Source organism: Gallinula chloropus (genome assembly GCF_964237585.1).
Source record: "Gallinula chloropus genome assembly, chromosome: 20".
Taxonomy (NCBI): Eukaryota; Metazoa; Chordata; class Aves; order Gruiformes; family Rallidae; genus Gallinula; species Gallinula chloropus.
Window position 1 is genome coordinate 1982487 of NC_140105.1, and position 13572 is coordinate 1996058.

The following is a 13572-nucleotide window of genomic DNA, read 5'->3' on the forward strand; positions in this document are numbered from 1 at the left end:
ACACGCCTCCCTGAGCTCACACACTGCCAAGGACCACTGTGCCCTGAGCTGTGATCCCCCCCAGCCCTCCACACACACACCTGGGATGGGCCATTGCTCCCGTCTCCATCACTCCTCTCCACCTGTTTCACCATGGGATGCAGGGAGGAAGAACTCCAGGGGAGCCCTGGAGCTTTCTGGGGACCCAGCCTGGTCCCAGGGCTCTGCACGAGGGCAAAGGGGTGATGGGGAACGTGGCCAAGAGGTTCAGAGCCCACCCCAGACCCCTCTTTGCCCAGAGCCAGGGCACTGGGGGTGGCACCAGCTCCAGGCTGCAACTGGCTGAGCCCAGAGGAGCAGAAGGCATCTCCCCTGTGCCCCCTGGAGTGGGCAACCCAGGGTGGGGGCTTTGTCCCTCTGTCCAGGCTCCTGGGGATCCTGAGCAGAATCCTGCTCTTACAGCCAGCAAAGGGGGAAAAATCCCACCCAGAGCTTTTCTGGGAGTGGGCACCTGGTGCTGGGCACCCCTCCCAGCGTGCCAGGGCTGAGGGGCACAGCAGCCCCTTGGCATGGAAGCAAAACACCAGAAATGGGGGGTTTGGGGGGCAGCCAAAGCCTATTCCCTGGGGATGGTGAGAAGGGCAGATGAACTGGCCATGGGTGAGGGGAGCTGGAGCTTCTGGCTGGCTGCTCTGGAGGAGGGTCAGCCCCAGGGACACATCCTGCTCCCAGGGCAGCCGTGGGGACCCCAGCCAGGGACCAAGGGGAAGCTGAGATCCAGGAGAGGAGCTGGGCTCCCCTGGAAAGCTGCCAGCTCCAGAGGGCTGTGGGGGGTTGATGCCAGAGGAAATCTCCAAGGAGAAGCCCCTCCTGCCCACTCCAGTAGAGAACATTGTGCTCGACGTTAGAGCCTTAGGGAAAAAATGAGACATTGGGGGAAATAACGGGTGACAAGGATGCCAAAGCCTCCCAGCACATCCAGTGCTCCATCCCCAGTTCCTGGGGATCAGCCCCCAGAGCATCCTGTAATCCCAAGCACACGCTCGCAGGAGGCAAGGGGGCTGTTCCTCCTTCTTTTACTTGTGAGGAATGGGGAAACTGAGGCAGCAAAGCCAAGCAGACTCACCCCCAGCCTCAGGAGAAGGTGCTGGAGGCAAGGGGAGTGCTGCAAGCACGTCTGGTTTTGGGGGGGATGGGGTGGAAAAGGAGCCCTTTGGCAGGCACAGGGGGGAGCACTGCTGCTGCCCCCAGGGATGCAGCTCGGGCAGGGGTTGGCTTCTCCCAGGCACTTTATCTGCAGGGTCCTGGTTTTACCCCGAGGGAGGAACATGCTCTGTGGAATTGGTTATGAATCCGTTTTGGGAGCTTTCTCCACCCCCCAGAACCCTCCCTGCTCTGCCCACTTCATCTCCTCCCCTCCTGATCCCAGCCTGAACATCACTGAGCAGGACAGAGCCACCCCAGCCCTGCATCCCTGTGCTCCTGGCTGGCTGCTGGACAGACAGACAGACAGACACACAGCAGCTCCCAGGGCAATGGCACAACACGTGCCACCCAAGCCCATCCTCAGGCATGTCCCTGCTGCCCAGAGGAGCTGGGGGGAGGCAGGGAGGCTCCCCAGCTCCCCATGCCTGGCCACAGGATCCATCCTACACACTGTGCTCCACGCCAGGACAGGAGGCAGCCCAAAGGCACCCCCCTCCTTCCCCACCCTCTCACACTGGGGGAGCACATCTCCCATCTACCCCACTCTCCTTCTAGCCCCAGGAGGGTTTGCAACAGCCAGCCAAGGATGGGGACTGGGGGTGATGCTAGAGCTTGCTGCTAGCCCAGAGGACAGGGTGATGGGCACCCACCAGCCCTGCCAGGGGAGCAGGGAGGGTGCAAAGCAAAGTGCCTGCAGAGCCCGGGGGGGCAGCTGGTCCCCATGAGCATCGTGCCCCCACCCCAAAAAAAAAAAGCAAGGAGCCAGGGTTACCCAGCAGCTTTGCCTGGGAGATGAGGGTCGAGTGGTTGAGCAGTGGGACGGGGCTGCACATCACACTGGGGGGGGTGGAACTCTCTGATCCTTGGGGTCCCTTTCCTCCCCCCCAGGCCATTCCATGGCTCTCTGAGCACCGCAGTGCAGCTCGTGCAAGGGACTCTGAGGTGGCACAAGTGGGGTGCAGGGTTTGGGAGGTGGTGATGGACAGGCCAGGCCAGGCAGAGCCGACAGCCAACGCTCTCCCCTCACGCTCTGCATCCCCTCCAGCAGCTTCACCTTGACCCCCCCCCACACACCCTCCCTGGTTCTATTGAATTATATATATATATATATATTATATATATTTGGCTTATTTGTGTTTAAACCCCATGGAGATCAAATTGTGACTTGGCAGCTGACAGACCTGGCCCTGACTGGGCTCCCCAGCCTGAGCAAAGACCTTGAGAAGAGACCAGAGTGAAGTCCCTGGGGTGAGCGCAGCCCCCCCCTGCCCCTCGCCCGGCCCCCCTGCCGCTCACAGGGGGGCGGTGGGGTACTGAGCCCAGCCCACCTCCTTGTAGGCTGCTGTCACGTGGGTGTAGATGAGGGTCTTCACCTTGGTCCAGGCGCCGTGCGCCTCCGGGGTGAAGTCGTTGGCGTATTCCTCAGCGATCACCTCCAGCATCACACCCGTGAGTTTCTGGAGGGAGGGAGGGTAGGAAGGGGTTAATAACTCCCCAGGGAGCAGCCAGCAGCTGAGTTTCTCTTTCTCCTTGGAAATAACCCAGCCCAGTTTGGTCCTGTGGCTGCAGGTGGGACATCAACACCCCAGGGCACAGGCAGAGGAGGGAACCAGCCTGCCTGGGCAGGGGGGGGTTGAGCCTGGGCAGGAAGAGGGGAGCTGCTTCCAGGTTCAAGCATCTCCTCAACTGGGGCACCTCCAATGATTTCATCCCTCCCATCACTCCCCATTTCCAAAAGGAGGGAGGTGCCCCCATGCCATGCTGCAGGGGCTGCAGGCAGGACACCCCGGGCAGGGGAAGGCACCAGTGCTCCAGCGTCTGGGAGCAGTGGTCTGTGTGGGATGGCACTGCTGTGGGACGCTGTGGCCATGCAAGGAGTGACCCCCACAGCCAGCCAGCCAGGTGAGGACAGGCAGCACCAGCTCAGCACTGCTCCCTCTCCCCTTTCCCAATCCCTAAAGCACCCCAGAGCCTCACTGACGATGACTTTTTGCTCCTACCCTTTACCTTAAAGTAGATGGGCTCCACTTTGTGCTTGAGGGCATGGGCCTTGCCCACCAGGGCCAGGACAGAGGAGACCTTTTCAGAGTCACTGAGGTTCTCCACCACAGTGTTGATGGCCCCCATGACCCGCCGGGCGTGCTTCCGCAGCTGCAAGCTCCTCTCCATCTCCAGAGGGTCCTCCATGTGCTTGAACTGGCTGAAGTACTGCTTGGCTGATGGGAAGTTGACAAAAAACCTTTGGGAGAAGGAAGAGAGACACAGAACACCATCAGGAGGGTGGGGCCAGGCTCCAGAGGTTGAAGGAAAGGGTGGAGAGGTGGAGATGCCCAGCACCATCCTCCCCCCCTCCAGCCCAGCCTGGGCTGGTGTCCCCACTGAACACCCTGGGAGCTGTGGCAGCAGCTGCTGAACCATCAGCAGGTTCAGGTCTTTGTCCCCAGCCATCCCCCATCTGCTCCAAGGTGGCTGCAGCTGGATGTTGGTCTGCAAAGCAGAGGCAGGGCTGAGCTCTCCCTGCCCACAGAGCTGCCCAGCTACCTACCCACACACCCCAACACAGGGGTCCTGCCCCAGAGCTGGAGGTGAGCAGGGAGCCTGCCCCTCACCCCAGCCTCCAGCCTGCCCCTTCACCACCCTCCTGGGATTAAACTGCCATCCAAAACAGTCCCCCCCTGCCCAGGATGCTCCTCACCTTCAGGGATCAGCCCCCCCACTCCACAGGAGGATCTCAGCCCTCAGCAGGTGTCACTGCGCTGCCAGGAGCCACTTCCCCAGCACAGGGACACCCCAGGCACCCACCCCAGCACCTCCCCCTCCCCTTCCCCAGGGGCCAAGGAGACCCTCCGTTCCCTGGGATGAAGCTGGAGCTGTGGTTGTAGCATCCTGAGGAGCTGGGGGGGCTGCAGGGGGTTTGAAGGGCACAGGGGGATGCTGAGGGCCAGGTCTGGGGCCACCCATGCCAGCAGCACAGCCCTGACACCCCAGTCACCTCTACCAGCCCCCTCCCCCAATTCCCACAGGGGAGAACAGCAGCAGCAGCAGCATCTCCTCCCCCAGCAGCACACCTGATGGGGCTTTCTCTGCCTCCTCCCAGCCCCCCTTTGCCAGGATGCTCCCAGCTCTGTCCCCATCACCTCCTTTGTCCCCAGCTCCAGACAGACACACAGCTGCCTCCTCCTCCTTCTCCTCCTCTCTCCCAGACACCTGCAAACCCCCACCCCAAGCACGATCCCAAACCATTTGAACCCATCCCACCCCTCTTCCCAAGCATCCCTCCCTCCAGCATCAGGCTGGATCCTCTTTCCTCTCCATGGATCACTGCAGTACTGAGGAGCAGCTCGTTTACCAGCTCACTCCCCCCCTTCCCCCTCTCCTTGGCTCAGGGAAGCTCGGGGGGCACTGCCAAGGAAGTGGCACGAAGCAGCTCCTGGAGTGCACCCGCTGCTTCTGCTGCTTCCCCCAGGCATCTGGGATTCATCAGGAGGCCCAAAATAGGTTTTGGAGGTGTGAAGAGTGAAGAGGGAAAGGGTGGGGGAGGAAGGAAGGTGGAGAGGGACAGGATAAGGTGTCACATTGAAACCCCAGAGGGGACCGGTGACAAAACTCCCCCCAGCCCAGCACAGCCTCCCCCCAGCCCAGCAAAGCTCCTCCTGACACATCTGGTCCCTGCCAGGAGAAATCCCTCTCCCAGGCCCAGCTGCATCCCTGGGTTGCCACAGGGATGCTCAGGCCACACGCTGCAGCCCGGAGGTGTCAGAGGATGGATGGAGAGGGACATTGGTCCCCTGGCCAGGGGACAGAGCTGGTCAGGGCCACACAGAGTGTGTCATCCCAGCATCCAGGACTCTGCCCCAGGCATTTCCCACTCTCCCTGTTTTAATGGGACCACCTTTTCCACCTGGTCACAGCCTCATTCCATCCCCCAATCCCTCCCTGCAGCCCCCCCAGCTCCAGCCAGCCCTTGAGATCCCTGCCCTCCACCAAGGGGTCAGGGCACAGGGCTTTTCCAGCCCAGGGAGGAGATGTTTCCTCCCACACCCCCTGGCAGGCATCCCCCAGGCACTGGGAACAGGGGGGTGCTGCTGGGAGAGGGACCTACTGCCCACAGACCACCCCAGTGTGGGGGATGGGGGCTGCCAGCTGCGAAACCTCCACATCCCAAAGCATCAGCAGCTCCCTGAAGAGCAGAAGGGGTACAGGGAGTGGGGGGGACCAGCCCCTGCACCTCCAGGAATGCAGCATCCTCCTGGGGAAGGAGCAGGAGCAGAGGCTGTGGCACCACAGCATCCCCCTCACCCCTGTGCTGCTGCTGCCCAGCCCCCACAGGGGCAAAGACTGATTAAACCCCCCAAAAACTCCCCAACCTGAGCAAGAACACCAGTGAAAGAGCCAAAAACCACTCAGTTCCCAACTCCCCTCCACCCAGCAGCCCCCTGAGCTGACACCCCAGCACCTTCCCTAGGAGACCTTCAAGGGGCTTGGCAGAGGTGCTGGTGGGGGTGGGGGTGGGATGTAAAACCAGCGACCCCCCAGCTCACACACTCAACCCCACATCCTTTCACGGGTGGGGAACTGAAATGGGGGGGGTCTGGACCACCTCTGCTCCGAGCTGAAGAGCTGCAGCCACCCCTCCTTGGCCAGGACCCCCCCTGAGGGCTGGGGGAAGGCAGATCCCTGCAGCCAGAGCTGAACTCCTGGCCCAGAGCAAACCAAGGGGAGGAGGGGAGGAGACTCACCCAGGGCTGGTTGTTAATAAACAGAGAAGATGAATTTAACACAAAGGTTAAATATAACCAGAGGAAAGGCAAAAAGAAAGAAGGAAGAAATAAAGTAACTCAAACAATAGTGTGTCAGGAGAGGTGTCACTTGGGGATTTTCCATCCACAGAGCTCAAACATCTCCTGCTCTGGAATTCTGTTGGCTCATGGTATGTGTGGATGGGGTTTGGGCTCTTTTCTCTCTGTCAGAGTGATTAAGAAGATGCTGTTTCCCACTGTGTATCCCCCAGAAGGGAGACTGAGGGAAGCCAGATGCCTCCATCCCCATCTCATCCAACCCCTCCTCAAGCGATTCCACTCTGCACCCACTAATTTGTCCTCTGGAAGCTGCATCTGGACAGGATGCCAGGGCTGCTCTTCCCCTCTCTTCTGCCCTTCTAACAACTTTAAGGACACAACTGGTCCCAGTAGCAGAGCCAAAGGAAATAATTAAGGTGCAAAGCCACTGCAGCCCCTGGGAAGCTGTTTTCTCTCCAGCAGCAGAGACACCACTTCTCCCCCCACCTCCATCCCTCTCCCCAGCCTGAACCCCACACAGGGCAAACCTCCACACCCAGCCACCTCCTGCCTTGCCAAGGGGCAGGGTGCTGCTCACCTGGGCTTCCTGAGCTCCCAAACCCCCAGTGCTCCATGTACTGGGAACAGAAGCTGCTGGTGAACCCTGGAAGCTGCTGGGAGGCTCCAGCCAAGCCCCATCGGTGCCAGATTGTCTCACCCATGGCTTCACGTTTTCTTTCACCTCATCCCTCTACGTGGGAGAGACTCTCTCCAAGGCAGGCTGGAGCCTCTCTGTGTCCCTTTCCACACCTCTCGTGCCTACAAAGCAGCTGATAACAGGTGGGCAGGTGGTGTGTGGTGCTGCTATTTATCATGCTGGGGGCTGCCTCACTCCTCCTCCTCCTCCTCCTCCCAGCCCACCTGTAGTCCATCAACCCCCTTCCAGGCTGGGACAGGGGTGCTGGGTGCTGCCTGGGTGCTTCCTCCCTGCAGAGGTGAGGGAGGGCTCAGCTGTGTGGATGCTGGTGCTTGGCAGGACAGAAAAAGGCAAATCTAAGAGGAGGAAGAGGAGGATGGTGCCTGCTTGCACCTGCAGCACCTCCAGCTCTGGCACAGGAGGGAAAAGGACCAGGATCCTGCTCCACACTCTGCTGCCAAGTTCAATTTCTGCTTCCTTCCTCCCACTGAAGCCCACATCCCACTGTGAAGCCTGAGGAGCAGCATCCAGCACAGCCCTGAGCCGTGCTGGGAGCCCAGAACACCCTGGGCACTGCAGAGCCCTGAGGGACCCAGACCCCTGGCAGGGCTGGGACAAGAGCCAAAGATGCAGCCAGGCACCTTTGGGCACAGGGCAGCAGCCCCTGGGGTCGCATCCTGCCCGCTCATGGGTGCACAGCTCACACCTCTCTGCTGCTGTGGCCCCCACCACGAAGGTGGGTTCAGCCCAAATCCCCCTGGCTGAGCAGATGAACCTTTAGGCTGGAGGGAAGGGCAGTTGTCAGCAGATACATCCATTAATGCCACCAGAGTGGCTGTCCTGGGTACCACTGGGCTCCTGCGAGTGCAAGCAAAGCCCCTCACTCAGTGCCTTCCTCCACAGCATCATCCTCATCCTCCACACACGTGTCCCTGCTCCTCTCCTCTGCTAAACTGCTGTCCCTGCCCATGTCCCTGCCCGTGTCCCTGCCTGCATTCCTGCCCATGTCCCTGCCTGCATCCCTGCCTGCATCCCTGCCTGCATCCCTGCCTGCATCCCTGCCTGTGTCCCTCCTCACCAGGGCCCCTTAAAAGTGGGGTCCTGCAGCAGTGGGGTCTCCCAGAGCTGCTTTGCTCTGGGATTCCCCCATGGGCAGCAGGGAACGGGCCCCCTCCCAGAGGACACCACAAACACACCCCTTGGCTTTGGGGGCAGCTGCACACCCAGCTCCCCTTGCACACCCAGGCTCTCCCCCTGCACACCCAGCTCCCCTGCACACCCAGCTCCCCCTGCACACCCAGGCTCTCCCTGCACACCCAGCTCCCCCTGCACACCCAGCTCCCCTGGCACACCCAGGGTCTCTCCTTGCACACCCAGCTTCCCTGGCACACCCAGGCTCTCTCCTTGCACACCCAGCTTCCCTGGCACACCCAGGCTCTCCCCTTGCACACCCAGCTCCCCTGCACACCCCGTGAGCTCACCAATGGGGGTGTTTGTCAGAAAGGCCTGATGGCCGAATTACAGATGGGGAAACTGAGGCACAGCAAGGAGCCTGGGGCACGGTGAGAGGTGAGCTGTAGCCACACTGGCCAGCGTGCCGGCTTGGGAGAGCCTCGTAGCCCCAGATGTGTGGGCTGGGGGCCGCTCTGCAGCCCAGCCCCAGCCCCAGCAAGGGTTAAGGCAGCTGCTGTGAGAAGCAGCCTGCAGACGCCCCTGAGCTCCGGAGGAGGAAGATGAGCGTGGCGAGGAGCCTGCGCTCCCTCCGGAGCCAGCAGAGCGCGGCTCCCCCACCGAGGAAATTGTCAATTAGCAGCACAGCCCGAACCACACAGCGCAGATTCCCATGATCCGGTGGCTGCTCAGCCAGAAGTCTCCGTTATTGGTGTTTATGCCCCCGGGGAGCAGGGGGGGCCCCGCGGGGTCAGGACCCCACCGCGCTGCAGGCAGGTCCGAAGGGATTTACTGCAGCTCCAAGCACCAGCAGCTGCCAGGAGGGCTGGGAACGTGATGCCCAGGTCCTCTGCTGCCTCAGTTTCCCCGCCTGCAAAGCATGGGAAAGGCTGGGGGGTGGTGGAGGAAGCTGCTGGGCAGAGGCTGAAGAAGGGGCAGAGGGAGCTGGGATGTCAGCGCTGCAGCCCTCCCCATGGCTGCCTTCGGGCTGGGCACCACTCCCTCTCTGCCTCCTCCCTGGGGGTGCAGGATCAGGCCCCAGGCTGGTTTCAACCCTTGCTATCCAGAGGTGCTGCTACGCCCTCTCCCCCCTCCCCAGCTGCCAGGGGGGGTCCCCATGTGGGAAAAAGGAACAACCTTTTGCAAGGTTGTGATATATGAAAGACAGACCTGGCCTGAAAGCTCCCCAGGGAGCCCACGAGCAGCCCCTCTCACCCTGGGGCTCGGGGCTTGTCTTTGCCAGGGAACCCCCCTCATGCTTCCCCTTCTCTGAGGGGACAGGGGAGCAGGAAAGCATGGAGAGACCCCCCCACACACACACAGGGAGCACCCCAGCTGCAGCCCCTGCAGCAGAAATACAGCTGGTCACAGAGTTACCAGGTGCTTTTCCCACTCTGTGTGTGTGGGGGGGATGCACCAGAGGGGAGCTCTGCACCCCCCCATCCTCCCCCATCCTCCCCCATCCTCCCCCTGGCCGCCCTTGTGCGCATCCCTTCCTGCCTCAGTTTCCCCAGCAAGGTGATGAGTGTCCTGGCAAAGCACAGAGGCCGGTGGGGCAGCTCCCCCCCCAGCACGTTCCAGAAAGCAGCGTGTCGGGCACCCCCCGCAGCCGCCCCCCCGCCGCCCCCTCCCCAGCGCTGACCTCGGGAGCTGCTGAATCACGTCTTGGGGAGCGGCTGCCGCCCGCCCGCGCTGCCCGGGCTCCCGGCGGCCTCCACGCATGACCCACTTCTCCCTCTTCTCCCTCCTCTGGCTGGTGCCAGCTGGGGAAAGGCAGGCGGGAGAGCGGCGGCCGCCGGTGCCCCCAGCCCCGGGCAGGGCTGTCCTGCTGTCTCCCCCCAGCACACGCTGCCCCCGGGGAGCTTCAGTCTGTCGGAGCGGGGAGTGGGGTACCAGCACCAAGCCCCTTCTGGGGATGGGGTTTGCTGCTTTGTGTGTGTGTGGGGGGCATCTATTGGAGTCCCGGCACGGGGATGCGGGCAGGTGTGCTGCTGGAGGGGACAGAGGCTCTCCCAGATTCCATCAGCATCCCCAGGGACAGGCAGCCCAGCCCTCGCTGTGAGCATCCCAGGGATGCTCTGGAGGGGTGCTGGTTTTCACTGGGATGTGCCAGGGCACGGGAAGGCTGCCAAGGAGCTGAGGGTCACCCAAGGAGCAGCTCAAGGTACGGTGGGGAGGGGGGAACCGTGGTGCCACAAGGAAAGCACCACACCAAGGGACCAGACCAGAAAGTTCTCCTGGGAAAGTTTGAGTTGGGACCACGGCTCGGCCACACAGTCCCCTCACTGCCCCTCGTCCCCACCCCTGCTCTGAGCCCCATGGGGACACCAAGGCAATGAGCCAGCCGGGGTCAGCCCCCATGGCACTGCTGTGGGTGCCCAGCCACCCTCCCTGTGCTCACCCAGCTGCGCTCTGGGGTGCGGCCGTGGCCTGACAGGGGTGCTGGGCAAGGAGCTGGCTGTTGGCTGAGCCCCGTGCTCATGGGATGGGGAACAGGGGAATTTTGCAACCCCCCAGCCATGTGTGGGCTTCAAACCCAGCCCAGGTGGCTTCGGTGATCCCCAGCTGTGGGGCTGACACCCCTCCCACCCAACCCAGCTGGCTACACGGAGTGGGGGGCTGTGGGGATCAGGGGGGTTGTGAGGGAGCAGGGGGGCTGTAGGGGAGCAGGGGGTTTGTGAGGGAGCAGGGGGTTTGTGAGGGAGCAGGGGGGCTGTAGGGGAGCAGGGGGTTTGTGAGGGAGCAGGGGGTTTGTGAGGAAGCAGGGGGGCTGTAGGGGAGTAGGGGAGCGGGCTCAGCTGTCAGCTGGCTCTGGGAGAAGGAAATGTTTGAGCAGGAGGTGGAGAGGGGACTCAAATGTCATTCTGGATTCTCTGCGGAGGGGTCTCACTAGGAACACCCCATTGCAGTGCTGGCAGCAAGCCTGGCAGGGAACAGGCACTGCTCACCAGCACATCCAGGGAGCCTCTGTGACCTCTGCAGACCCTGTGGGCTCGGGGTGTTGGGTCTCTGCCTCTTGGAGAACTTTTGGGGAATTATTAATTAACTATTAACAGCCCATCTACCCAAGGGGTTCTTTGAGCACCCCCAGTCCCTGCTGCAGGAGCAAACTGGGAAGGACACAACCCCGTCTCCTCTGTCCTACCTGAGGTGCCTGGGCTTGGGTCAGGGTGGGAATGTGGCCAGGGAGACCCCTGTGCTGAGAGTCCCTGCGATGGGTGGGGGGAGCTCTGTGTCTCCTGAGAGCATCACTGCTCCGTGGCAACAGGTCGGTGTGGGCATCCCGCCTGCCCCCCTCCCCTCCTAACCAAGGGAAACAGCCTGCACCCCACTGACACCCCCGAACTCCTGGTGCCCGTGGGACCCCGTGGGGTTCACCCAGTACAAGGGTGACACCCTGGCCAACACAAGGACACCCACCTGCCTCCACCCCCCCCTCCCTGAGCATCTCCCCCCTTGTCTCCCGACACACACACACACACACACACACACACACACACACACACACACGGCTGCCGAGCTGCAGGGCTCTGCCGTGCCACACCACGCTCTGCACCCTGCTCCCCGGGGGTGTCTGTGCATCCCCCACACTGCCCCCCTCTGCCACCCGTGCCCCCCACACCACCCCTCCCTTCCACCACCAACTTCAGCGCTCTCCTTCCCGCCGACGCTGCCGCCGGAGGGACAGATGGTGCCCTGGGAGACACACCTGCTTGGGTTTTATCTTGGCTCCCAACTTGCATTATTTCACCCGCCAGCCTGCTCCCTACCCATGCCATCCTCACACAGCTAACTGGGGGGGCGTAAAGCAAATCCAACCCCCCCCCCCTTCCATCCCCCCAAAGCCCAGCGAGCAGAGCCCAGCGCCGCTCTCCTCTCCTCTCCTCTCCCCACACACACACTCCCCCATCCAACCCCCACCACCCCCTCCAGCTCCGTCCGCGGGTTAAGGTGACCTTTGCGATGGAAGCAGCTTCCCCCAAAGTCCCTGGCAAGGCTCCCCCCGCCCTCCCCTGCTCCCCCCACCCAGCTCCAAGGTGTGGAAATCAGAGGAGTGCTGTGAAACCCTCCCTGCTCCCCGCCGGCGAATGCGCCCAGCCAGCTCCCCACTCGCTGTCATTCATCTCGCTTCAGTTATATATATTGTTCTGCCTCTCCCCCCCCCCCCGCCTATAAAGAGATTTAGTTGCATTCACCACTTCCCCCCCTTTTTTTAGGGGTGGCTTTCTGTTGTTTTTTTTGGGGGGTGGGAGGGGGGTGGTTTAAATACCTGATGAGTATGGAGACCCCAACGTCCTCGCAGTTGGCGTACACTCTGCTCCATATCTCCTGGATAACCTTTCTCTCCGCCTCTGAAATCTCTTCACTTCTTTCCCACCTCTCAATCTCCGTTTCTCCCTGGACTTTCTCCATAAAAACCAGCCGGCGTGATCCTCCGGGAAGCCAGGAGGAGATAAAAAAGAGATGTGTGTGAGCTGAGGAGAAGAGGAGGGGTGGTGGTGGTTGGTGGTGGTTGGTGGTGGTGGGATATCTCCTGCCAGGAGAGACAAGGTGTTTGCTCGGCGGGCGCTGGCGGCTCTGCCGATGGGGAGGATGTGGCTGCGTGTGCGTGTGTGTGTGTGTGTGTGAGTGCAGCTGCCTCGCAGCGTGCTTCCCGATGGAGAGGGAGAGATATCTATCGGATGGAGAGGAATAAAAGGCAAAGATCCCCTGGGGAATGGTGCAGGCAGGCAGATCTCAGCTCTCCAGAGCGCTTGTCCGCGGCCGTGGGTAGCTTCGGCTCGGCTGTGCGCGGCTGACTGATGGGGAACTGCCTAAAAGTGAAATATTCAAAGGCATCTCAAGACCAGCCTCTTCGCCAATGTGAGAACGTGAGCTCACTTTCTCCCTCTCTCCTCCTCTCTCCCACTCCTCCCTCCTTCCCTGGTTTGGTGGTGGTTGGGGTGGTTTTTCCACCCCCCCCCCTCTATTCCCCGAAAAAAGGGGAGGGATGAGGGAGATGTTCTGGGCAACATCAGGACGGTGCTGGAGGAGGGAGGGGGGGGAAGGGAAAGGGGGGGTGGGGGCGGGTTAGGGCTGGAAGTTGGGTTTGGTTGGGGTTGGGTTTTTTTTTCATTCCCAGCCTTTGTAAACAGCTGAGAGGAAATTCGGGCTCCAAAGTGCTGAGCTGAAGTTATCCCAAGCGCTGGCTGCACTGAGCCCTGCCTCAGCTCCCCCTTGTTGTGTGTCGAGGGACAGACCCTCGCTCACCCCCAGTTCTTGGGCTGCACGGGGAGTTGGGGGGAGCACGAGGGACTGACACCCCTCACCCACCCACCCCAAGCATCTCTCTACCACCCCAAGGACATCCCTCCTGGTCAGTCCCACGGGGACTTCTTTAATGAGGAGACTTTGCTCTCCCTTCCCAGGGCAGGACCCAAGGGTGAAGAGGCTTCAGAGTTGTTGTCCAACAGCATCGCTCCTGCTGGCCTCTCAGCAGGGATGAGGGGTGCAGGAACACCCCCACATCGGGCTCCCTGCTGCCTCTGAGTGCTGCTTTTTGGGTGTTTTTTACCCCAAACCCCATTCCCAGTTCCCGGAAAATCCGGCTTATTAAACCCACTGGCACAGAGAGCAGGAGAACATCAGAGAGACGTGTCACAACCAGCAACCCCCAGGGGGATCAGAGGCGAGAGGAGCAGCCTGGTGTGCACAGCCGCCTCCTGCAGCGCACCCTCGCAGGACAGACAGACAGGCTGAGGG

At 61.7% G+C, this 13572-nt stretch overlaps 1 protein-coding gene across 1 annotated transcript; it reads right to left on the bottom strand.

The window, feature by feature from the left end:
• Positions 1–2477: 2477 nt before the first annotated feature.
• On the bottom strand, positions 2478–12243 carry CYGB (cytoglobin; the record flags this gene model as incomplete). Its single annotated transcript, XM_084273487.1, has 3 exons — positions 2478–2642; positions 3193–3424; positions 12101–12243. 3 exons carry the CDS (start codon positions 12241–12243, stop codon positions 2478–2480), a joined length of 540 nt encoding a protein of 179 aa, XP_084129613.1.
• Between the last annotated feature and the right edge of the window lie 1329 nt (positions 12244–13572).